Raw genomic sequence first — 27,061 nt, 5'->3', positions numbered from 1 at the left:
ACATGAACAGTTTTAATGGTTTTCTTGATCTTCTGCCTAGGCTCCTTTTGCCTCTCTTGACATTCTTTTTGCCCTCTTTAAATCTACCCACACCACTGTGTCTGCATCAAATTTTCACTCCTGAGAATAACTCATCAGTTCTGAAAATGAAATGCTCAAATAGGATCTGCTCTACAGTCTAGGATTTTCCAGTGATTCAATTATCTAATTACTGGAGACGGCTGCTAAGCACAAAAGATTTCATTCAGTTTCACTATTTTATAACACAGTTCAAAGAACATTTGAATTTCTAATTCAATTTGTGTTCTTTTGAGACCATTCTACAGGGTTTCGTATATCTCTAATGATGGCTCCATTACTGGACTTACAATCACTTTGGGGCTTCTCTTCACTTTTGGTGTATAATACATATTGCTGAAGGAGAACTGGCGCTGAGATGGCTTAATTATTCTAAACTGTTTTTGTCTTAAATAGACTCCCCTGACTGAAAAGACAGAGGCTGGAGGGGGAGGAAAGCTGACGGGGACAGAGAGGATAGGAAGACTGAGGGAGAAACAACAGCAGCCAGTTTAGGAAACAAAATGCTTATCTTTCCCTACATGTCTGCTCTTTAGAATTGCACAAACTTCTAAGTGCAAGAGCACAGCTGCTCATTGTTCTTTATATCCCGAGAGCCAGCAAAGCTGAGCAGTTCTGGGGCAATAAAGGAACTTATGTGGTTAAGATAGCATTCCCAGACCTTGACCGAAGAGCCTCTTTGTTCGCGAAGCTATGATTCTGCAACTAAGCTGCCACAGTTCAAGGCTTGCAAGGAGTGGTGAATAGTGGGAGACCCCTCCCAGGCAGCCAGAGGATCAGACGATGCCAGCCACCAACGGGGGATGCCGCAGCCACAGGCATCACAGCCTCGGTATCAAATTTGCCACACTCCAGGGATAGTGTGGTGTTTACGCTACAGCAATCCCACCCCTGCCCCCAAACCAACAAATGCTCACTTTTGAAAGCAGTAGGTACTACCACACCATACAAATGATATACTTAGAATTTTTTTCTTGTGAGGTTCCAATGAGGACCACACAATTTCAAAATGGCCAGCAGGTGGCACTAAAAGGCAGAAGCCCTGTGAGAAGGGGCTAACTCTCCATAAACCCCAGGGAAGAACCCGGGAGCCGACAGTCCCTCTGTGGTGTGCGCATGTGTCGTTTGACCTGCAGAGTACTAAATAATTGTTTTTTAATCACTTTCCAACATTTTTAGAAAGAATACAGATATGTCAGATAAAACCTATATTTCCAGATTCTCTTGAAATGCTGAAACATCTAGAAACACGGGACTCTAATTCTATCAGGTTAAGAGCTGCCCGGAGCTGAGTGGTGATTGTCCTTTGGAGGGGCCAACTCGCCGTTGCCCCTCCTCCACTGCCCTTGTTCAGTTACTGCCTGGACACTGTGGGTGTTGGACTTGTCACTCCTGCACACACCCTCAGCCCACCCTGTACACTTCATTTCACTGCAGAGTGTCTTCAAAATTGCAAAGCAAGGAGAAGCGAATGCAAAGGATGGGGAACTTCACAGATGACCTGCTTCAGAAGAGGATTTAAATGAATTTGCATGGGATGTCCGAGGTGTCTGTGACGTTGCCTGAGGGACAGACTAGCCTCTGGAGACATACGCATTGACCTGTCCTGTCAGCTCTCACGACCCATGAATGGGGCCTCAGGGCAGGTGTTTCAAGCTGGCTGCCCTCTGTTTGTTCTCTGGTAGGTAAAGCGTAAGGGGAAATCATCTTCTTAGCTTTAATGAGGGGGTGACAAATGTAGGGCTCAGGCCATCTGTGAGTTGAAGGGAGAGAAGCTGTGGTTTGCAGCCCTTTCCCTACTGGACCTCACTGGCCCAGGAGGTTGCATCCCACTGACTCCTGAAGACACCAGACCCGTGTGGCTGCTCCAGGCTCCGGGGTGGGTTTGTCTTGCACCAACGTTTGGACTATGAGCTTCTTGAAGTCAGGGAGGATGCCCGGGTATAGTCTAAGCCAGCACTACATGCCCAGTGCCCAACCTACTGCCTTACATTATTCTGCTTCATCAGATTTTTGGGATTTGTTTACCAAGATTCGTGACAAGAACGGTCATTTCTCCCTCCCCTTTGATTCCTGTATAGTTCACATATTCCTTAACAATGGAAAAGGGTGAGGAAACTATTAGGCAACACACTCTCCAAATAAAACGCAGACATTTTTCTCAACAAATCATCCACGGTGGCTTCTTTTTCTTTCTGAATTCATATTCTAGTCTCAACTCATATTTCTAAATACCTCATAGCTCCTTGCAAAAAAAGCTTAGCTGACGGTCACACCTTTGTGCACGCCCATTGGGGAGGAGCAAAGAGTCAAAACACCGTAGGCAGGAAGTCTGAACTGGCTGTTAGGTGCTCCACGGGGCTCCTTGCCTTTCAGCTCTCCTCCAAAAAACAGATGTTCAATGGTTTTTTCATGTGTAAAAGCATGCACAGCTTAAAGAAGTGGGTATAGATTGACTCTAGTTGCAGTGGAAGGCGCTAGACCAAATTATGCGCGTGTGAGAGGAAATCACGCTGCTCTGGTTCTAACTACCCAGGTCTTCAGTTGGCCCCTGGGAAAGGATGGTGGAAAGACCCCGCGGAAGGTGCCGTGGGGCTAGGGATGCGGGAGGAGGCGAATAGGAGGAGGCCCAAAGCTGACTTTGGGCCAGTCAGTCAGAGGACACGGCCCACGCGGATCACGGTCTGTACCTGGAGCTGTCGCATGTGCTGGAGTTGCAGCCTGAGTTCGGCCACACTCCGCCTCATGTCCAGCAGGCTCATGTGGATGGCCGAGGTGCCGGCAGGCAGGGGCTGGCTGGGGGGCCCCGTGGACTCCAGGGCGCTGAGAGTCTTCCCGCCAGGAGCATGCGGAGTCCCTAGGAGAAAAGAGCAGCGAAGTCCATAAAAGTGCCAGAAAGGAAAGTCTAAGCTGTAAGTCCCATCCCAATACAGACTGCCACTAACTCTAAAAATGCCGATTCCCTTCATTATGAAAAATTTTAAATTACGTTGGTCCTCTAAATGGCAAAAATAAGGAACTGGGTTTAAATAAATTATCGAACATTCATGCAACGTTATGGTCTGTGGTCTGTAAAAGTCACATTCTACAAGTTTAGTGCCATAGGAAGGCAGATCACAGAGCAGTAGGTACAGCATGATGTCATGTCTATCTACCTATCCGCGTATCTTCTTTAAACACACAGGTTTGCACAGAGAAAAGATTAGAGGTACATAAAACAAAGTGTTAACAGTATTTCTAGCTGGTGGTAGTCTATGAGTTTTATATATATATATATATAAATATAAAATATATATATATATATATATTTTTTTTTTTGGTGAGGAATATTAGCCCTGAGCTAACATCTGTTGCCAATCCTCCTCTTTTTGCTGAGGAAGACTGGCCTTGAGCTGACATACACACCCATCTTCCTCTACTTTATATGTGGGATGGCGCCACAGCATGGCTTGAAAAGCGGTGGATAGGTCTGCACCCAGGATCCCAAGCTGCGAACCCCAGGCCACTGAAGTGGTTAAGTGTGAACTTAATCACTACGCCACCGGGACAGCCCCTGAATTTTATATTTTTTTATATTACCACTTTTTGTATTTTTAAATCTGCATAGCAAATATCTATAATTTTATAACAGAAAAAATAATTTTAAAAACTCTAGGACCTAACGCAGGGTGCTTACGTGACTATTCCCTGCAGGAAGATGGATCCCAAGAATGTGCACTTAGTTCTAGGCAGAGATTCGGCCGATCACCAAGGGGAAATTAATAAGAAGTGGGTGCTCTCCGAATCCCTTTGGGTTTCCAAACCAGAAGCAGCAGGACCTCTATCCACATCTCCTTCAGTGAGAAAATCAAGGGCGATATGAAAATTCTCTAGGAGAGGAATCAAAAAAGGCAGCAGAAAGAAACTCTTCCTAAATAGTTTTCTCGCTGCCGTAAACTTTGCTCCCTGAATCCACCTTCAATAAGCCTCATGCATTTTATAAGGCCATCTGGGAAGGGCCTGATTTGACCAAGTTTGCTTTAAAAATGACTCAAAAAGGATCCCAAGAAGCACTTATAGGATCAGCAAGGTCCAGGACTCAAAAGGAGGTGCTAATTCCTTTTCAGGACAATGCAATTCTATGGAATAGGTCTCCAGAGTAGAATTCACATTACACACACACACACTTCTGATGGGGCTGTTCAGCTCTCTTTCCTGTAAAGAACCAAGTGGAAGGTTTGCAATGGGCCAGGCTGGCCTTGCCACGACAGAACCCGTCATTGCTTTGTATACCCTGGAGTGGTTACAGCACAGCGGGCTCTCTTTCCATCTTGGCTCAGCATCCATGGGAACTTTCCTTCCCCAGCACACACAGGCCTGCAAGCCTCAAGGAGCTGCTGCCATGGGATATAGGTGGCAGGCCAGTGAGCGAGGGAGTGCCTCGCAACTGTCCTCTTTCTTGCTTGGCCTCAGCAACGCCATATAGCAAGTTCCTCACCCTTGAGAACCAGTCTCCCAGCCCTCTCATGGCCCCTTTGGGGAAGTCAGGGGAGGAGATGAGAAAGCGTTTTAAGGATTTCCAAGGGAACCCCTGCAGAGTAGACAGCAAGCTTTTTATTTTTATGAGCTTAACTGACCACTCCCATCACCAGTCATGGCTCTCACTAACTTTTGGCTGTTCCTCCCCAAATCAAAGTCACCCTCAAAAGAGCAGGATTCACCATCTCCGCAATTGTTCAAAAGATTGGTCTCCAACTGTGAAAGTCCTCAGTGGAAGGGCACCCAGTAACATGTCCAATAACAGCAGCATGTCAGAGCTAACATGGCACCTTCAAGATCAAGTATTCTGAGGGAGATCACAGTAAATTGGAAGAAGTTTTTCTTTTAGAATTGGTCAAGTTACTTTATCATCACTCCATATGCACAGGCATAGGTGCGTGTGTACATGCATGCAAACATACAGACACACACACTCACACATCCACACTCACACCACACAACATGATTTGTACAACAAATGATACTATCAAGGTGTGTCTCCTTGACACTGCACCAGCTAGCTACTCCTGTTTGATAATAAGAACTACTCTGCTAATTCCTCAGCCAAATGAAGGCCCACATTCCTTATACATCCCCCCTTCTCCTTACACATTCTGAGGGCACCAGTGTATCTCACCAAACTCCTCCATGGAGGAGAGGCTTGAGTCTACACACTATCTGTTAGAGTCGAATGCCAATAAGTGATTTAAGAAACATCTTTCACAACCAAATTTCTTTATGGAATCTACACTCATCTATAAAGTTTCTTCATCTATAACCTCTTAATCCACTGAATCTGGTTTCTAACTCCATCATTCACTGAAATGGCCCTTCTAAGCTGGCCAGTGGTCAGTTGTCAACCAAACAGATGCTGGGCTGACGTGACTTCTCCTCGATGCGATGCTGGCTTTTGTCACTCACTTCTTTTCTTCAGTCTCTTTGAAACTTCCCTCTCCTTCATCTTCTCCCCTCTCTGCTCCTCCATCTTGGTCAATCTCTTCTCTAATTTCCTCCTCAGCTAACCTTTTAAACCCTGGCCTGTTCAGTCCTAGGCCTGCTTCTCTTATTGCTGGACATGCTTTCCAGGGTGGCCACTTCCATGACCACCTGTCAAGGTCTCTCACATCTTTGTCTCCAGCATATAGTTATCCTCAGATCCACATACCAATACCTTTGCATCATCACAGGACTTTTCTATAAGCAGGTCCAATTCACTATTTCTCCTCATCCTCCCCAAACCTCTTTCTGTCTCTATAAGCTTAATTTTAGCCATTGACGCTATTACCCACTCAATTATTTAAACCAGAAACCTGGAAATCATTCTCAGTATCCACTTCCTAGGTATCTGACCTTAGGTAAGTTACTTATTCTCTCTCTCCCTCTCAGTTTCCTCATCTGTAAAATGGATATAAGGGTTATTGTGTGGGAGAATGGAATTAACACACGTAAATTGCTTAGCCCGGTGTCTGGCACAGAGGGATCCCCTCACTGTAGTTAGCTGTGATTATTTCTCTGAGCAGAGTGGGCAGGAAGAGCCTCTGCCAGCCTCCCCCCATCACCTGGAGTGTCAGCAGGTGCAGAAGGCTGGGGGTGGCAGCAGCAACAGGCTGAGATCTATAAGCAGGTGCCCTGAAATCTATGGGTGGAGCTGGATCTGGTGGGTAGGGTGCAGAGTGGTAAACGAGTTCCCCTTCAGATTAGATTCACAGGACCTGGGATGTACTCTCCACACTCACACACGGGGTAGTCTCATCCTAGTCTAGCAGGAGGGTCAGCATGCAGTTCGTCTTCAGAACCTCAGTCCTTTCTGTGTACTTTACCCTTTCCAGGCAAAGGCCTCTCCTTTCTCCTACCAAATCCTGTCTTAGGTCATTTACCTCAGTCGAGCGTATCTTAATAAGAATCTTATTAAATGAAAATTTGATGTGAATTTAATGAATTCTGTTGTGACAGAAAGAACATGGGTTTGGGGGTTGGCCAGACTGGCTGTGACTCGCTAGCTGTCTGGCTAACATCTTCCTTATAGAGTTATGTGTGTTAAATGATATAATACACAGTATAAAACACATCATGTGCCTTTGAAATGGGAGGCTCCTTCTGTTCTCCTATATCCACAGTAAACCAAATATTCCTAAAGTAACAGGAAGTCTGGGTTTCCCTTTTTCAGCTACCCTTGGCCAAATAAGCTTCTTGATTTCTGGATTAATTCTGTGTACCTGTCTACAGAACAGGGATAATACTTCTTGTCTTGTAGCTTACTTCCTAGGATTCTGGAAGAATTAATATATTTTGCACACCATACATGGCTGCTATGGCAACTAAAGCCCCGTGGACCACATCTAGCCCTGACACATGAGGATGAGAAAGACCAAACTGAGCAGAGACGCAGGGGAGCAAACACACATGCATGTTGCTGGTAGCATCGCAAATTGGCTCAGCCCTGCAGAAGTGAAAACTGGCAGCATGTGGTCGGGGCTACTCAACTGTTAGTCCCTTTGGACTTATTGATTCCACTTGCGGAAATACATCCCAAGGAAATTACACCTGCTCTTTCCCCCAGGCTCCAAAAAAGACATTTGCAAAATTTTTCAAAACAAAGAAATGAAACAACCCATATATCTTTAAAGGGACTGGGGCACCTTAACACAAAAGAATGAGATAAAGTGACAGGTGGGTGGACCACGGTGATGTGTGCCACGTGTGTGTGGACGTATGTTCAGTTTCCTCATCTGGAACATGGGAATAATGATTGTACCTATCCCATGCCTGGCACACAGAAAACCCTCACTAGATGTCTCCTATTATTATTATTACTATTATTATGTCACCAAAAGTGAAAAGGAACAAAAGGAGAATACAAAACAGTATGTACCTATTGATTAGAAAAATGGTATTGGATACTAATCCTTTCTAGAATAGAATCCAGAGGAACGGAAAGTTTTAGTGTTTAGTAGTTCCTTTTTCTCTCCTCAACTTTATTGAGATATAACTGACATACAACACTGTGTAACTTTAAGGTGTACAATGTGTTGATTTGATACACTTACATATTGCAACACGATCACCACCATAGTGTTAACTAACACGGCTATCACATCACATAATTACCATTTCTTTTTTGTGGTCAGAACATTTAAGATCTAGTCTCTTGGCAACTTTCAAGTATATAGTTCAGTATTGTTATCTATAATCACAATGCTGTGCATTAGATCCCCAGAACTTATTCATCTTCTGACTGTAAGTTTGTACTTTTGGACAAACCTCTGCCCATTTCCCTGCCCCGAGTCCCAGGCAACCACCATTCCACTCTCTGTTTCTGCAAGTTTAGTAGGTTCCATTTTTTCCCTAAGTTCATAATAGATCAGAAAATAAATGAATGAATAAATATCTCCAAAACAAACTGGCAATTGCTCTGAAGACAAGTTTAGCAATTTCCATGAAATAATTCTCTGGCTGCAGCCAAGGTCACTGATTGATTTCTAAGTAAACCAACAAAACCCATGAGGATTGGGAACGCTGGAAGAGCCGGCCCTGCTGGCTTTACAGCTCAACTACCCATACTTAGCTGGTGTGGAACCAGGACCCACAGAGGTCTCAACTTAAAGTCCCCAATTCTGTCCTCTGTACCATGCTGCACAACACTCTGTGGCTTCCTCAAATTAAGGGTTTCACCCAACTTGCCACATGCTTCCTGTGTAATTCAGCAGCCCAACATGTCCCTGGTAATGATTTCTATTTCTAACCCAATGGGAGGGAAGACATATTCTTGAGAGAGACTTGCCTTGAGCCTGCAGGATAAGAAGTACATCAAATATACCTGGATACTAGTAAATTACATGGGGAATATAGTTGGGGCCTCTTTTGGGGGAATGCTGGCATTTAAAAATCAGGCCTTGATTAAAAATCAAGCACGCCTTTTTCTCTCGCCTTAACCACTGGTGGCTCCCTATTGGCTGTCATCCCTGCTCATCCATTCCCACACTGCAGCTGGCCTGAAGTCCTCTCCAGTGTAGAACCTTCCAATGGCTTCACTTTGCACTTGGAGTAATAACTAAGGTCCTTACCATGGCATTTGCACATGCTTCTCCCTCAACCTGGACGGCTCTTCCTTTCCCTCTTCACTTACCTAAGTCCTACTCACCCTTCAGGCCTCAGTTTGTGTCACTTCCTTGGGAGAATGTCGTTGGTCTAGGCTAGACCTGTTGGTTAAACATTCATCCTGTGCTTTTTCTTAACACTCAACACACATATAATTACTTGTCCCATATCCATTTTCCCCACAGGATGAGCCCCATCTGAATGATGCACACTGTCCTTGCCCAATACCAGGCACATAAAGATTTGTTGGATGTATGACCATATATATGAATGAATGAATGAGTCAGTGAATGAATGAATGAAGACCGAAGGGAGAGGACTGAAGGGCTTAGGCCCTCTGAATTAACGACTAATCTGGAAGCTCAGCATTAAACAGAGAAGGTGTGGTGGTGCAGGGACTTATTCCAGAAGCCTCTGAAATCACACCAACCAGGTGACTTAGGAAAGGTTAATACTTCTGGAAACAAGCCAGGGCTAATTAAAGGTAGCCTGCAGACCTCCTGGAGCTCCGGAGAACACTTACCTGCACTATCTGTGTGGTTCTTACTGGCTGGAGTTTTCATCATTTTCTCGCTGAATAAAAGAAAAAGAGAGTCAGCTATACAGTTTCCAAAATGCCTCTTTCTGCCCCTTCCATTCACCATTCTAAGCAATCAGCAGCAGCCAGTGATGGGATTAAGCAATGAGGGTATTGCAGCATCAGCACCACGATTGGCCAGGATGGAAAAGGCTTCCCAGGTGTGCATCTGACACTGCAGGTGGAATGCAGCTGAGGCGCACTCATGACTTTCAGGTGATGGTGGACGCAGACACGTGTGGATGGAGGTTGCAGGCGCTGCGCAGTGGTCCATGAAGCCACATGCACTGGGAAGCCCATTTACCCTTCTTGGGCCAAAGAGTAACCTTCGACCAAGAATTACCAGAAAGAAAAAAACAAACAAACCATGATTCATAGAGATGTGAATATTTTCAGCCTTGAAATGATTACAAGAAGACGGATTTGAATGAATGAATTATCTTAATGATTAAAGAGAAACAGATTGAATTATTTTTCATTAGTTTGCTTTCTTCTTTTTACCTAGACGCATCTTTGCTATTACTGGTAATGGGCCCTTTAAAAAGCGCTGACTGAACAAGGCCAGTTAAACTGGCAATCTGTTTCTCCATGGCTTGCATCCTCTCTCTGTAAGACAAGAGAATTGTTTGTTAACGCTATGTTGACTTTCAGACTGGCTTGCCTAGGTGAGTGATCACGTGACGGTTACAAACGGTACCACCGAGTTTACCCCAACTTGGCTTGGGGGACGTGAAGAGCCTGCAAATTCCCACTGAGCCCAAGATTCGATGATTAGAGTTCTGTATTAACCCAATGATCTCCCTGGAAAGACACTGGACAGACCAGCAGACCCTCCTGGAACACTGAAAAGCATCTCCCTCGGGAATAATTCTGCTTGCGCGTCGCGTGTTTTTTGAGGCTTTCTGCCCTGCTTTTGCTATTTTGCCTCTGGCACCAGTGGTGTCCCAGGCCAGCTGTGGCCCGGTGGCACACACTTCTAAGCTGGACCCCTAAGCTGGGAGGCGGCTGACTGGTTTTGGTGTAAATGATGGAGATGTTCACTGTGAGTGTGGAGTAAAGCTTGTTTTATAGTCCAAGAGCAATTCAGATGAATGTCTTTGAAGACCATGGGAAAATAGGCTCGAAATCAATGTTGGACTTGGGGGTAGAGGGTGCTTAGTCTAAAGTCATAGGAACTCTAACCTGGGGCTGTTACAGGATCAAGAAGGAAAACAAATATCTCTAACAACTGAGTCATCTCCAGACATGAATGAAAAATCCTCCCAGTTATTTACTGTGCACAGATGCTGTACCTCCCTGTTCAGGGCTCGCTAATGCTACATCGCAACTCATTTGGCTTTTGAAATAGGCTCACATTTCTGTACTTCAGACAATAGCAATTTCACAGAACTATTACCATTATTTTCAACACATTATAAAAACACCACCCCAACAAGGTGACCTCTACTGACTAAGTAGAGGTCATCACACATGGAAATTCAGTTATGCTTACTTGGCAGTCAAAAACAATAATGGGAGAGAGAGGAGAACTGCGTGAACAGTGTGGGCACTTTGCCTGCCATTGTCCCCATCAGCAGGTGTCCTAACGTCAGCTTGGGACAGAGAAGTGACCCCACTCTTCACTGCGGGTCTCAGTCCCACAGGCCTCTCGTGGTGTGAGGGATAGTAATTCCTGTGCTACAAATAGCATAGTCATACATTGTAGCTTTTAAATACTAGCCAACCACTTTATCTGGTACCCAACGGAAAAAATCATGGTGGTCCGTTCTTTCACTGTAAAAAAATAACTGGTTAAGTTGGACTTATTGAGAGATGCTATATCTGCATCTTGAACTTCACTGCAATCAAGAGGATTTTCAAGGGTAACTTTGTCCAAATATAACTTTTTGGTCTTGAATTTTGCCTTTGGAATACAACCCTGAGGGCCATATGAAACACTGAGCTTAATTTCACAATTACAAGCTTCTAACTTCAGAATTCCATGCATTTTCTTTCGTTTAGAACGGATAGTTCTTTCACAATACTGAGTGTCGTGGACTTAAGTCATGCAATCTGGATAGATAACAGTTGTAAACCCGCTAAGGAAAAAAAAAATAATTTAAGTATTAACAGTATGATCTCTTCATTCTAATGGTGTGAGAAGAAGAAATCTTGAACAGTGAGAGTGGAAATGCATCTCCATGGTGGTGTTTCCTGGCAGAGCAGTGAATGCTAAACTTCTGAGCTGCAGAGCATTTTCTGTCACACCTGTCATCAAACAGTCCATGTGCCAAACAGAAAAATCAGTAAGACATTCCAATCAACAAAACAGGTTAGTAAATACACAATGGAAATCCCAAGTTTATCAGACCCAAGGCACGATGGCATCTCAGAAATGATGAGGTGGTGGCTGGCCATGCTGCCTGCCATGTGGGAGACACCCACACAAATGGGCTCTTGGGAAATGAATAACTTTTGAGGGGACCTGCTGGTACCAGGTGAAAGTTGTCCAGTGTCCCCATTCTTCCCACAGTAATGCTGGTAGTAGAACTCATGACCCTAACAGTGGAGGTGCCTTCAGAGCTACCTCGAGATGTACTAGTTTCCTGCTCTTATTCAACCATAGGCAAATGGAAAGGGTTTATTTTTTTTTTTTTAAAAAGTGGCATGACATTTTTAGTGTCTAGACAGTTTTGGTTAGGAAGCAGCTTAAAGGATCCTGTGAGGCTGGAGTGTGGGATAGGAAGGTGTGGGGACAACCTAAGTCCATGCAGAAGACAGTAATATTAAGAAATGTAAGAAATTGATAAGTCTATGGCTATAGAGTAAATGAGAATCTGTTAGAAGGCAGAAGGGATTCCAGCATTGGCTCTAGGCACAATCCCGATTAGGGCCAAATCAGTGTTCTTTCTGGGCCCTCTCTGGTCAACAGCTTTCATCACCTGGTCTGACAAAGGAGAGCAGTAGAATTAAAAAACGAAACTAAGCACCTGAATCATTCCAGATTCAGATCATTGATCTTCAGCTGATTCATCTCCATGGTTAGAACTGCAGAATGTTGCAGCACAGGTTGCGACATCTCCACACGGGTGTCCACTGGGCTTCATATGAGTCTCTGGCATTTTCCTTGGCTCAGTGGATACCTGGCTTCCCCCAGACAACGGTTTTAGGATGCAGAGAAAGACAATCCCCAAATAGCATCCCCCTCTCCTTGCTCCTCAGGGATGAGGTTCTAGAACTGGCTGGGATGAGAGTTTGGATGCTTTGGGGCAAAAGCCCTGTATTCAGTCCAGCTGTCCACACTTGGGTCTCCTTTTTGCAACGGTTTTAGGATGCAGAGAAAGACAATCCCCAAATAGCATCCCCCTCTCCTTGCTCCTCAGGGATGAGGTTCTAGAACTGGCTGGGATGAGAGTTTGGATGCTTTGGGGCAAAAGCCCTGTATTCAGTCCAGCTGTCCACACTTGGGTCTCCTTTTTGTAGCTGTGAGGATGGGAGCGGACATTCCTCTGGGCTATGTCACCAAAGGGGCCACCAGGAAGAAGACACAATCTGTCAGTGCCTTGAGAGTTCCGAATGTTTGAGCTTGACGGTTGAGGGAGAAATTCTCTCCCACTGCCCAGGAAACAGCGGGGCCTGCATGCGGCCGAGGCAGCAGCGCACGGCACACTCACTGCACACACGTGTTTCACTGTCTCGGCCAAAACCGCGTTACAAAAATACAATTCTTTTGACACATGGTAATGAGAAAACTTTTTCCCTCCTATTTAATCATCAAAGTGTTTCTGGTTTCAGGATTCATTTGAGGGAGATTATCTGATTTATAAATTCATAAATAAGATTGTCTTTCCTTTTCATGGTTAGTAATCTGGAAACAATTTTATGGTTTAAGTAAATTACAGCAACTGGAAACTTATGCAGCCTTCTCCTATGATGAAATGTTATGAAGTATGTTTTAATGTGAAGGGGAAAAAAGAGAAATGCAGTGAAAGAAGAGAATTAACTAGCACCCTGTCATCTTATTGCAGGGGCAATTTTGTATGATAATCATCAGAATATTAAAGATGCTTAAGCTAAATCTTGCCAATATCGCTTGGTTTAAGGTATTAGAGGTAAAATTACCATTGAAAAGATGGTTTAAAAACGATTTCATAAATGATTTTATACCATTCCATAAACCGTATTTATGTGATTAGTAGGTATGGTTAACTAGTCATTTAGTGCTGTAAGTCAGCCCGGCTGAATGAATCTTCTCGGGGCCCAAGCAAAATATTATTAAAAAATTCAAGTCCAATCCAGAGAAAGTGCTGATCCCAGTATTTAAATTCCTGCTACTAGAACTGGCTTTCCTGCAAGCCCCATGTCTGTCTGTGAAGATGAAGCAAAATCTAATTGCTTGTGGTCTGCTCTCCCTGTCTTCAGAACCCAGGGAAGCAAAAAAAGCTGTATTCAGGGGAATATTTTTTAGCCAGTAACTCCACTGATACAAGTTTTCGATTCCAGTTTTCTCCTTCAACAGTTTTTGACCAGGGACTTGCCTTTGTACTGACCGAGGCCTCATTAAGCCTGAATTATGCCTTATCATTGTATATCTAAGTAAATTAATGGCTATTAAAAAACAAGTCAGCACCATTAACAAGTACCAGACTGGTAATTTCCCTTTAATGAATCCTTAAGGATACGTTTTTAAACATCCAAAAGGAATGCTGAGGAGCTGGCTGAAACCAGCCAACCAAGCTGATGCGATTAGCCCGTTGTCAGAGGCATTTGCCTTTCTAACTAGTTTCTAACTTTGACATCTAGTGGTGCTGGATAGTCAGTAAGAACTATGGCAACTAGGGCTGGTATTCTGAGAGTCCCTACTAGGTGGTGGATCAACTCACTTCTAGTCCTAATATTTTGTGATCTTTTTTTGGTTCCTGCTCCTTCCCCATCATCTCTTTCCCCCAAGAAAGTGAGAAACGGCCAATGAGTCATCAACAAATATTTCTGAGCGCTTAACATGTACTAGGCGCTGTGCAGGCTGCTGCGGACACAGCAGTGAATAAAGTATCATTGTTCTTAAGCAATACCTTCCTTTCACAAAGTCAATTTTTTTTTCTGGGAGAAATCTAAGTGAACTAAAACCCCTTAGTCTTGGCAGTGCCAAAGGCATTTTCCCGAATTGAATACTGAACAGGTTTAAAGCTAGGCTAGGCCCTTGTTTGCTTACAGCTTGATTCTCTGGTATGAGGGAAAAAAACCAAAGTAATTAAAGACACTGTTTTCAGATGAGTTCAACAGAACACTGGCATTCAAATGATCTGAATTTGTGGTGAAGCTTCAAATACGACTCTGAGCAACGAGCTTTCTATTTCTGCCCAACATTAACCTATTGGTGAAAGAGCTGTATAACTAAAGACATTCTTCCAAAAACTCCCAATGAATTTAACTTCTCATTGAGACATCTAGATTTATGGAGGAGATACTGACGGAGTTGGTGGTAACTGCAATGGGGCTACAATGATGTGTGCCTCTAAATTTTTCATATGTGTTAATTCTGTCCTGCTACCATCATGTGCCCCTTAGGGTTAATGACCACGTCCTGCACTTTTTCTTGCATTCTCAGTCCTTAGATGAGGACTGGGCACACAGAAGGTCATGAAGAAATATCGTTTATAACCTTGACCTTAAAGGCTGCTATTTATTCCCCTGCCCTCTGCTCATGGAGAAGGAAGACTGGGTATGTTCACTGTTCCCTATTGCTACTTCAATCCTTTATCTGCCAACTGCCCCTGCTTCTGAATTCTGAATTACTCATCTGTAAATTCTCTACCAGCATCCAGGAAATTCCCTCACATCCTTGGATGACTTCAGCATGGGAAGCTCGCCTCCTGGCTGTCACACCCCAGTCCATCATCTTTTGTAGCTTGGTAGGGTTACTGTCTTACTTGTCTGACCCTACCATCTTACTTGGTAGGGTTTCACTGTCTGGATCTGCACTCCAGAATCCCCTGTAAGTACAGCTATCTTTGGTTGTCTTCAGTTCCCTTCACACAAACCAGCTCTTTACCTGCATCCTTACTTCCTTCATCCCCAACCATCCACACTGTCTGGAAATCCCTTTTAATTGCCCTGCTCCGCACCTGGGTGGACCCCACACACTCTCTCCACCGTCCTGACTGGATCCTCTTGCTTCTGGCCTCTTTCTTGGCCTTGATGTTCCTATGCTGGACTGACTTTGCTTTCTGACTGACTGAAGAAGAGAATACATGAGAAGTGGCCCTTTTGTGTCCCTTCTATTTCCTCCCACATCATTTCCTTTTGGTGATGCTTCAAAGAGCAGAGTATGGAATCCTCTCCTCAGGCAACCAGGTTTTTCCCCAAGTCAGGAAAGAGACAACGACCAAAGCAAAGTTTGTCTGGAATGCTCTTATTTTACTTACGACCCATGAAGATACACACATTTAATGACACTCATAAAGAAATGTGCAACAGTGGAGCCCCATTTACAAGGACCTGGAAAAAAAGAAAGCTATTTCTAATCTTCCTTCGTAAATTCACCATGGCACTGAGAGAACGCAAGTCTACGGGATGTGCAGAGAGAATGCCGTGGAGATGATGGTATTCCCTGTGATAAATAGTTCTTCACGTGTTAGTAATTAACGCTGGTACCCTAAATGCCTCAGGTGACGTTTGATTACCAACAACTTCAATTCAAACCAAGAATCCCTATGGAGTGTGAGCAATGAGACAGGACTGGGGGTAAGTTATGCCAAGGTCTTTCTTCTTGACCCCAGGCTTCAGATGACCCAGCTCGGATGGGCGCAGCTGCCTGGATTCTGCAGAGTGCATGTGCTCTTAGTGATCAATTGTTCCCAGATGATGAGACAGAGCAGTCAGCTGGGGAAGAGCAGCTCCTCCAAAGAGGAGGCATGTGAATGAGGCCGAAAGAATGGTAGGATTTAGCCAGAGGGAGAAGGGGAAGGAGAAGGAGAGTAGAACAGAGTGTTCTAAGGAGAGTTCCAGGCACAGGCAGAAGCATTAGACTAAATAAAATTTAATGGAAGCAAACACTGCACCAGGAATTAACTTAGATTTGTACTCTGACTCCACTTAAAGCAGGGTGACTATTCTTTCATCCGTTAATTCAACAAGCATTTATTGAGCATTTATTGAGCACTTATATATACTCACAGTGTCGTAGGCACTGGGGATACAGAAGTGAATAAACAGATAAAAACCTTTGCCCACATGGAGGTTACGTTCTGCTGACAATAAGCAAAATGAATTGATCTCAGACACTAATGACATGAAGGAGAACAACAAAGCCTAGAGGGAGCTAGGAAGGGAATTTGACATTTTACACAGGGACTAGAGAGGACTTCACTGAGAAAGTGACTTTTGAATAAAGACCTAAAGGAAGCGAGGGAGCAAGCCATGCATATTATCTGGGGAAGGAACATTCCAGGCTGTGGGAGGAGCAGATGCACACACCTAAGGCAGGAACATGCTCAGCTGGGAGGAGCAGCTGGGAGGCCAGAGTGCCTAGGGCAGAGTGAGCGAGGGGAGGAGAGTAGGAGATAATGTCAGCAAGGTAGCAAGGGGTCTGAATGTGACAGGAGCCATCGTGGAGGAGGAACTTGCATTTTAACAGGATGACTCTGGCTTCTCTGCTGAAAGCAGACAGAAGGTGGGCAGGGGCAGGTGGGGAGACCAGGCAGGAGGCCATTGCAGCAGATCAGGTGAGAGTGGAGGTGGCTTTGACCAGAGTGGTAGCAGTGAGGTCAGAAGCAAAGGCTGGAGTTGGGGAAGCTTTGGATACAGATGTGACAGCATCCTCTGATTGTCCAAATGAGGAGTATGAGAGACAGCCATCAAGATGACACCAAGGCTTTTGGCCTAAGCAACGGATGAATGACGTTGTCATGCTTGAGACAGAAGACAGGATTTCATTTTTGGACACCCTGAGTTGGGGTTGACCAACGGACCTCCAAGGGGAGATAAACCTGCACTCAAAAATCACTGGATGGGCCGGCCCCGTGGCTTAGTGGTTAAGTGCACGCGATCCGCTACTGGCGGCCCAGGTTCGGATCCCGGGCGTGCACCAACGCACTGCTTCTCCGGCCATGCTGAGGCCGTGTCCCACATATAGGAACTAGAAGCATGTGCAGCTATGACATACAACTATCTACTGGGGCTTTGGGGGGGAGAAAAAAAAGGAGGAGGATTGGCAATAGATGTTAGCTCAGAGCCGGTCTTCCTCAGCAAAAAGAAGAGGATTAGCGTGGATGTTAGCTGAGGGCTGATCTTCCTCACACACACAAAAAAATCACTGGATGTCTCTGAGCCTCAGTTCCCTCAACCATCAAACCAGGATAACAATTGCCTTCCCTGTCCCACAGGGCTGTCATCCTAGAGAGATGTGGGAAAGGAAGCCAAAGGGAAAATACACGTGCAAGCATATTATAACCTGCAAAACATACGGATGCGCAAGGCTTCCTTGTACCCCTTCAACTTCATTCATTCAGCAAGGTTTTTCTGGCATCGACTGTGCGCCAGACACAGTTTCAGGTGCTGGGACTACAGCAGAGAATAAAACCAAGGGCTTGTGGAATTTACCTTCTAGGGGGTAAGGGTAATGGTACAGCAAACTAAATAAGTAGAGAAATATATACATGTAAGTATGTATACATATATACATATACATTCTATTTAATTATACCACTGTGTCTGTGTGTGTGTCTGTGTGTGTCTGTGTGTGTGTGTAGGTGTTGCAACTCAGGAAAGGGCTTGCTGAGCTGATGGCATTTGAGTGAAGCCCCGACGTTGGCGAGGAGCCAGTCAGGTGGACGTGTGCTGGAAGAGTGCACAACGCAGAGGAAGAGCAAAAGCAGAGTCCTAACAAGTTGAAACACAGGAAGCCAGCGCACGAGGAGTTCATGCCAGGGAATGTAAAAGCCTGAACGGACTCTCTCGGCACGCAGAGAAACGCGGCCTCCTCAGGCGCCCACCCTTTGTTGCACAGAGGTGCCCATTCTCTTATGCCCAACACCCAACGAATACCCAGTCTGAAATCCTGCCACTTAGAATTCTAGAATCACATAATTTTCTAGTTGGAGGGAACTTACTTAGGCTCCATAGTTTCCTTTTCTGGTTCAGTGATCTCGACCGAAGCAAAAAAGAGCATGACAGGCTCAGCAGGTCGGGCAAAGCTCAGGTACACCCCGGCCTGTGCTCCCAACGTGCACGGTCATCGATTTCCAAGGTTCCAACAGCGTTCTGCTCAGCGCAGCAGCTGCCCTTGGCAACGCGCCAGGAAGCTTTTACTCTATTTCACAACCTACTTTTTGGGCAGGTTGTTCTGGCTGGGACCAGAATACGGTTCCGTCAGGCATGAGGACACACAATCTCTCAGATCCAAATGGCCAGACCCAATGGCCCTGCTGTTTTCTGTAAGGGGCTATGGCTTCATGGTTTTATGTCAGAAAGACTCTTCTTTATAGAGAACTTGCCAGTTCACAAAGTGATTTTATACCCATTTTCATTTAAAATCCATAGAACCCTTAAGAGGGGGTAGTTACCATCCCCTGTGACAGCAAAGGACACTGAGACTTAGCGAGGCCTAAGGGAACACACCCAGGTCTCCTGCAGATCTCCTCCTCCAGTGCTCCCCCACGGCTCTGAGCAGCCTCCCATGGTGACTCACGTCTGGGGTGAGGCGCTCCACTTCCCGGTGACGAGAGCTTTCACTCCCCAGCGCAAGCCCACACCCTGCTTTATGAAATCACCTACTTTGCATTTTCTTTCTCTTCTCGGAGGGTAATTTTTCATATTCGTGCTCTGTAAGTGACATCTCATTTTTTGTACAGGTACAAACCAGTAGGAATGGCCGCTCACTCACGTTCTGGCTACCTGAACACGGGCCCTGTAATTTACCTCCCAACTCTGGATGGAGTCAGAGGCTATGGAGAGATGGTCTCGTGAGTGGTCCAAAGGGAGCTGTGGAAATGAGCTCCCCACTCCTACCTGCTTTTGATTTGTAAAATCTCAGGTGGGCTCAAAAGGTAATGACTCAGGAAAAAGAAGGAAGACACTTCCTATACTTGGCCTATTTTGTGAGTTTCCTTTTTTGTCTTCTTAGATACCTGTGCTTGTTGGAAGAGATGGGGAAGCACCACCTTTATTACAAAGACAAAAAAATATTGGGACAGCATGACAGTGAAAATGCCATTTGACTAGAGAAGTTCCTGTCATTGGAGCTTTGGAAAGTCTCCTGTCTGTTTCTCCTTCTGGAAAGTCAGTGATTAAGAGAGTGGTCTCTAAGACCCCTTTAGCTCTGAAGATAGATAGTGAGGGAGAGGAGGTATTTACTGGTAATACCAGCTGGCCCTACACGAGTGTAGTGGGCAATACAGACTTTTTAAGACCTGCCATTTTTGAAAGTTCGAATTCATGCTTAGACCTGGCTGTGTACTTGAATTACTTCATTTATAAAAAATAAGGTCCAAGATTCAAATGAGGACAAGCGTAATCTTTGCGATCTCCACCAGACACAAGGACAACTAATCACAAAAGAGGCTAAAATGTGGCCTGGACATCATGAGAGCCCAGGAGTATCCAGCTGCTGGACCACTGGGCCACTTAGATGAGCCCCATCTTCAGCCTGAGTGGCAGCCACACTGATTCAGCACTGTGCTGACCTTGCCCTCTTTCAGAGAGGCTAAACCTGTACCTAAGCATTTATTCCTCTTCTCTTTAATGAAGGAGGTTCTAGCTGTCAAGAAAGGATTATCTGAATCTCACAGTATTTAGGTTACTCTGGCTTAGTTTCAGACCTAAGGCATATGATTGACAGCACCTCGTGAATATTCAAAGGAGATACAGGGGTGTATTTTAATTTCATCTAATTAGCAACAGATGATGGCTTTCCCTTTTGAGAAATTGGTTTGTTTAAAGCAACACAGACCTTGTGACAGTCATTCCACTGGTATTTTTGATAGACTATCCTTTGTGTAAGAGTAAGGCTATCTTCATAAACTTGTCAGTTGGTGAAGTATCTCATTTATCAGGCAGCTCTTGCCTGAACTCAGCAGCCTAAGGAATGACTAGCAAATATCACTTAACCATGATGTTATGTTCTTGTGAATAAAGTAATAATTCAATTTATTGGCATTTATTTGACTTCAAAGATTGGCAAAACATCATATCCAGATGTCATTTTTATAGCAGATTTTTCTGTCTTTCCATATGATATCTTTTCATTCCCTTATGTATATCCCTTAAATTCCATTCCATTTTGACATTCTCATGAAAGCTCTCAGACCAGTATAAGTTTGGGAAAGTGCTCCCTTTTCTGAATTCGTAGCAATTACTGTCTGGATGACTTCTTTGGAATTAATTATGTACAAGCAGTCCCTAAATTATGAAAGGCTTGTAATTAAAAAGTTTACTTGTACTTTCATTGTTTAGAACTTGGAATAAATAGTGGTTGGATTTCCAGCTGGCCCACAGAAGCCTCTTTACCACCACGTATTATTAGCCCTATCATTGTTTCTCATTGTTTTCAAGGAAAACGTGCTCTGACTTTCCAGCTGGACTTAGAGATGTCAGGAACACATCTCCCCCTGGAGCTCCAGCCTCAGGGAGGGGCACGTTCCCCCTTGGTGACTTGGCATGGCCTCCTCCCTTCTCTCTGCTTCACTAGGAGACGCTGTCACTCTCAGGTAGACAAGAAGAGCATCCCTGGGCATCACTCACGAATGAAATCCTATTGTTGTGGTTGTTCCTGCAGAAGAGATATTTAGTAGGCATTCGTAGCTCAGAAGCTTCCTGTACTCAACCGTTGCGTAGCTTATATGTTAATATTATGCTTCTAATGTTTTATGAGTGTCTTCCCACTTTATATTCCTTGTGCGTGGGGACCACATCTAAGTTTCTTTGTATCCTGCAAAGTATCCAGCCCACAGCTAAGCACATACGAGGAACTCAATAAACATTTATTGATCCATGATTAGAGCTACATGGAAAAGCAATTCAGACAAGAGCCAAACCAGTCAGGCACTATTAGGCATCAAAACAAATAACTTAGGAACTTCTACTCTACCTGGTTAGGTGTCTTGCTCCTCAATCACATAGCTCAGGTGCAATTTTAAATGGATGCCCTAATCCTGGCTTGTCTTTTTGCTGCTGGACCCAACTAGAGATGCAACCCTGACTGCTCTCCTGAAATGGACTGAAAAGTGGCTTTGACATTCCACACAACCTAATTTGGGTCTTTAAGCCCAGTAATTCCATTCTCTGTTCACACTTAGTTTTTATTCTCTCCCACACCCCCACCTGCTTTACGTTCTTCCTGGTATTATAGTCAACGATTTGTCTCCCTGCTTCTGCAGGCACAGTCCTTTGTCCTCACCATCTCTATGTATTAATCTTTCTGTTTAGTGGCATTTTGTAGAGTGCTTTGTTTGAAGTAGGAACTCTTGAGTACTTCCTACATGCCAGGCCTGGCACAAGGCACTGAACTGCAATGAATTGTTCCACCCTATGAGGTAGGTGTTATCATTGTCCCTATTTTACAGATGAGCAAACTGAGGCAGAGCAAGATTCAGTCATTTGTCAAAAGCCCCAAGTGCTAGCAAGTGTTAGACTTGGGATTTGAACCCAGGCAGTCTGGCTCTGGAGTCCACGTTCACGACACCGCACGTTACTGCCTCTCAATAAACGGTTGATCGCAGGTTGACTGGACCAAAGGTAATAACAGCAAGTTCTAACAACAATGAAGTTGCTTTATCAAGAGGTCAAAGGCAGAACTGAGGCAATAATTGTCAAGATCCATGTTTTATGAATGTCACAATTTACATTCCTTGAGTGTGGGGCATTCTTTCATTTCTTTACTTCATTAAGTAGAAAAAGCCCAAATTTCTTTTAGAACAGTGCTCTCAACCAGGGGCATTTGCCCCCGGGGGGCATTGACAACGTCTGGAGACATTTTTGGTTGGGCCAATAAATTACTGGGCCCAAAATATCAATAGTGAAGAAGTTAAGGAACCTTGCTCTAGAAAGATACCAAGTCTAACTACTTAGGGGATCTCTGATGGGGCTCACTTTTGACTATACATGCAGGAAAAGGAAAAAATTAATCCTTCTATTTTTAATCATTCAGACTCACCTCTCTAGCAGGATAAAGCATAGTTTAGAAAATCTTCAAAGGTCTGCCAGTCACTGTGAACATTCTTAAATAACATAAATCTGAATTTCTACTTTCTCTCAATCAGCTGTTAAACCCAGGATGTATTCCACTCCTGAAAGCTACCAACACAATAACACTTAATCCTCATAAAACGAGAAAGTGATGTAAAATGATTAAGAACAGACACAAGCTACCAGTTAGCAAGCAGGCTTCCTCCTGTACACAGAAGTTTTCTTTCTCATTCTTTCTACTTGGCCCAAGGCAAGGGATTCTTCCTCTAAGTCTGCGATGCCCCAGAAATCACAGCGGGATCTCATGTGGCTTCTCCTTCTCCAGATATATATGCCCAGACAGGGCAAGAATTTGCTCCCCAGTGGATTCTCGACTAGTGTGTTGAATTTAGCTACTGTAGGTGCAGAATAGTACAAAAATATGATCTCAGTTCAAATTTACCATGTGTTGAAAAATATTACATTAGGAAGAATCTGTTATATATTTGGAAGGAGAGCTACTAGTCACTTTGCAATGAGCACCCTTGAATTTTGAATGTTATATTGATAGAGATATTTTACATTATATGATCCAAATTATGAATAGAAAATAGCATAACATAAATGTCCTAGAATTTTACAATTAATAAGGGCTGTTTTATGTGCCATGCATAGAAATAATGATGCTGTTTAATGAAGTCATTTTATAACCTAGGGAAGACAGAGCCTCACGCACTAAGTCATCTGTCACACACCATCTCCCTCGGCAGTCCCTCACAGTCACATGGATCAACTCTCTTCTTGGAGTCCCAGCTGAAGGGAAGTCATCTGGGTAAAGCCACCTCGTCACTCAAGATCTTTTTCTTTCTAGAAGCTCAGACATGACAATGGCTATCCTGAAAAGCAAAGTAGTAGTAATCTGCTCTTCTACCCCAAGTCCATGGCCATCTTGAGAGGAGACCCCTACCATCATATATGTTCTACCATATACATCATTTTTTCCAGGTCCTCTATAAACAATTGGTCATCACTACATGCTTTGTGGAAGTATCTTTATACGAAAAGAGAGGCCAAATTCTTTAGATCAAGGCACATGACTAAATACAAGAATCAAGATGCAATTACCTCATCTTTAACTCTACATTTTCAAGTCAATAGAGCTGTTATAAAATCACTTTCTCTCAAAAAAAAAAAAAGCTACCGCTGGAAGTTTCCTAAGTACAGATGGGAAAGAAAGAATTTTTCTCTCTGATTTCAAACATCCTGCAATTATTTGGACTATTTCATAGAAGTGCTCTTCCGAACAGCGTATGAATCCAGCAGTGCCCAAAAGAAAGGATCGCTACAGATTGCTCAGTCTCCCTCCTGTGTTTTTGTAGCTTCACGTCTTAGATGTAAAACTCCACTTGAGAGTTTCATATAAAAAGCACTCTCAGATTTATTTGCTTTTTAATATTATGAAATTGCCACAGAAATTGGTTTGGCACTTCATAGGACCCTGTACTTATGAAGTTAAACTTTTAGGGGTTGGAGACTCTTTAAAAATACTTATGCAGATTAAATATTTCTAAAATAACATCACGGTATAGCTGAGACAATGTACTATAATTTTGTGCCTCAATAATTGTTTCCGGTATTCTTATTTTTTAAAACTTTTCTCTGACATAGTAATCATTCATTTTTTTGAAAATAAAATCTACCAAGAATGTTCTCTTCTTTCTTTCCCTATTTCTGCATAATTGTGCTAATATACTAGCTAGGGCAGTTATATTTTAAATGGCATGTATATATTTAGCAGCATAATTATGCAAATTATACCATGTTTATGATTGTAAACATGCTTTAGGAACAGTTACTTAGCATCTAGTCCTGAAACAATTTTTGAAGAAGTCTGGTTGAAATGCTCAGAATTCACTCCTGAATCTACTTCCCTGCTGGGTGAAGGTGCGGCTCACAGTTCTCACTCATCAGACAGAATATTGCAGTGGTAAAAAGTATAGATTCTTTAATGGATCTGGACATTCTATGCCACTTACTGGCTTTGTGACCTTCAGCAAGTTACTTAACCTCTCTGAGCTCAGTTTCTGCATCTGTAAAACAGCAACGACAATAGAATGTATCTCACTGGGTCATCATGATGATTATATCACACAATGTATGAAACTACTTTACACAGTGTTTGGCCCATAAAAGGCTCTCAATAGACGATAGCTACCATCAATGTTCTTCTTCTTTTTATAGTCTTACCCAGCAGTATTACATTTCAGCCTAGTCATCAAGCTCTCCAAAAGAGTTCAGAATTATCCTTGAAGACAAGGAAGTATGGCACTTCTTCCTTTGTCCCACATTCTTATCTGTCTAGATAACCATGGGTTGATGGGTGGGAGTGCTGACAGCCAAATTTCCAGACTCAAGTTCTTTTTACTAGAGAATCATTCTACATACACTTTTGCCATGTGCCTGGGTTGAGTTAGTGGGGATGTTTAGGTCTTTCAGTAACAGCCATTCTAAATGTAGAGAGGTGTGTGTGTGTGTGTGTGTAGGGCTATAGAAGAAGGGAATTGAGTCAGCCCATATACACAGCACTCCAATTCCACCCTCTGGAGATAAGTTGATTAACAGGTGAGAAATCACCTAGCCAAGATGTGAGAGAGAAAATTTTTCCTCTGCTTTTTCACATTTTGTGGAATGAAAATATGTGAAAACGTAAAATTATATTTATAATTACAATCATATGTCAGAATATTGTAGTGATAATGACAGTATATTTTAGGTGAACATGAACCTTTTTAGTCAATTTTTCTAATACTTGTTATTCTAGAAATAAGATAATTTGGATTTCCTAAAAAGGGTTCCTAACATGTGGAACAGAAATCGATAGAATTTTCTGAGCTTTGGTAAAATGGAAATCTCTGAGGTTGGCAAATCTTTTTTAAAAAGGAAATGGAAGCCCCAAAAGAATAGTGATGCTACTTAAAGCTAAAATTCTTCAAGACTTTGATCAGGGAGCGATATCTAGAAGACTCCACATATAAGCAGAGGGTTCCTTCATTTCATTTGCTCCCATAACCAAATCCCGTGACAAACTGGGATTCAATGATGTTCATTAAGTTATATACGTGTGGTAACTGCATGCATGACCCTGAGCTAGGTGCTGGGGAGGAAGTCAGACACCATCATTGGCCAAAATGTGCGTAGAACCCAGCAGAGTGGAAATGGCTTAATATGATACATGGTGGAAGCAAGCTCTTAATCCTCTTCTACCCACAAGGTGGGTCAGCATGGGGCTGGGTGGGGATCGTGGGGAGGAAGGATTCTGGCCGTCAACACCATACCCTGGAGATGGATAGTTTTTATTGTTTCCTGGACTAAACTCTTATGACTCTAGTCCCATCCTCTTGGTGACACACATTCTTCGACCAACCCCTCACAGCCCACCACAGCAGACGTGTTACCCTTTCTTCCAAGCACAGGACACAAGCTTCTGAGCCTAAGGCATGTCTTGGTAGATTTCCCTCTAGTTGTGACACTCGTCTGTTCCAACGAGCCTCAATTTTCATCCCACACCCCTCAGCTGTCTGTGGTCACGAGAAGCGTCCCTTTCTTTGATTCTGAGAATTTACCTTCTAAGGCCTTAGGAAAAAAGAGAATGAATACCACTTTCCAATCCATTTCTTAGTCCTACATAATCAAGCCGGTCACCATTGCTGTTTTTTTAGCTGTGTGAGAGGGTTAGAATTTGTTGTTGCATTAATGATCTCCAAACTTCCACGTTCATTCTCTCTCCATCCTCCTGGAAGCTTTTTTGCTGTGACTGAACAGATAAGGAGAGACGGCCCTTTCATGATAAAATTCTGCTTATGAAAAGAGGGCTTTCTGATTTGTGTGAAAAAAAGGAAGATAAGACAATTCACATTCCAGTCACAATTTTGGTCTTTTTTAAATAAAGTTATGTAATAGTAAGTGGTATCACCATTTTTGGGGAGGAGCAGGGAATAGTGGTTCTAATAAAGTGCTGAGTAACTGAATATCTGGATCTTATTTTTCACACCCATTCTGAATTCATACATGAAACACGTAAAATGCTTAACCTCTTTTGGACTCAATTTCTTTGACTAGATTTTTATGGTTATAATTATTCTGTTGACTTTCTTCAACCAATTCTGGGGAGAGAAATCCCCTCTATCAAAATTAGCTTCTCTATTACTATAGGAACTTTGGAGAGTTTTTAAGATGTAGTAGGCAGGTTCTGGGCTGGTAAATTATAACAACATGTATTTTTGAAAATAAATTTAAATATACAGAGTGTCTCATTCACTAGAAAATTTTTGCTGACCTCAGTATCACTCCTGAATAAGTGTTAAATCGAAACCATCCTATTTTTGTGCAAATTCATGTTTTATCACCCTGGATGACAGACAGCGACACATTCTTTCCATTTCCCAAAACCAGATGAGAAAACACAATTGCACTCCACAGGGAAAAACACAAATTGCCATTTCAAACAGTTAAAACTTGAACTACTCACTCCTTATTTTCTTCTTTTTTTTAATTCTTTTTCTTTTTTTTTGTGAGGAAGATCAGCCCTGAGCTAACATCTGATGCCAATCCTCCTCTTGTTTTGCTGAGGAAGACTGGCCCTGGGCTAAC

The 27,061-nt window shown here is 43.4% G+C and overlaps 1 protein-coding gene across 8 annotated transcripts in view; it reads right to left on the bottom strand.

Moving 5' to 3' along the window:
* Window positions 1-27,061, bottom strand: part of KIAA1217 (KIAA1217 ortholog) — a 293,303-nt gene that overhangs the window by 38,519 nt on the left and 227,723 nt on the right. For 5 of the 8 annotated variants that reach the window (XM_058532571.1, XM_058532570.1, XM_058532577.1 and 2 more), the window contains 3 exons: window positions 9,773-9,877; window positions 9,218-9,267; window positions 2,769-2,935 (listed from right to left, as the gene is read on the bottom strand). In XM_058532571.1, the coding sequence (XP_058388554.1) occupies window positions 2,769-2,935; window positions 9,218-9,267; window positions 9,773-9,877 (322 nt within the window). The remainder of the gene's footprint in view (window positions 1-2,768; window positions 2,936-9,217; window positions 9,268-9,772; window positions 9,878-27,061) is intronic. The other 3 variants (XM_058532573.1, XM_058532575.1, XM_058532574.1) reach the window with 1 other exon arrangement.

This window comes from Diceros bicornis, chromosome 36 (genome assembly GCF_020826845.1).
Source record: "Diceros bicornis minor isolate mBicDic1 chromosome 36, mDicBic1.mat.cur, whole genome shotgun sequence".
Classification (NCBI taxonomy): domain Eukaryota; kingdom Metazoa; phylum Chordata; class Mammalia; order Perissodactyla; family Rhinocerotidae; genus Diceros; species Diceros bicornis.
The sequence above is the reverse complement of the archived record's forward strand: the minus strand, read 5'-3'. Positions and strand labels throughout refer to the sequence as shown.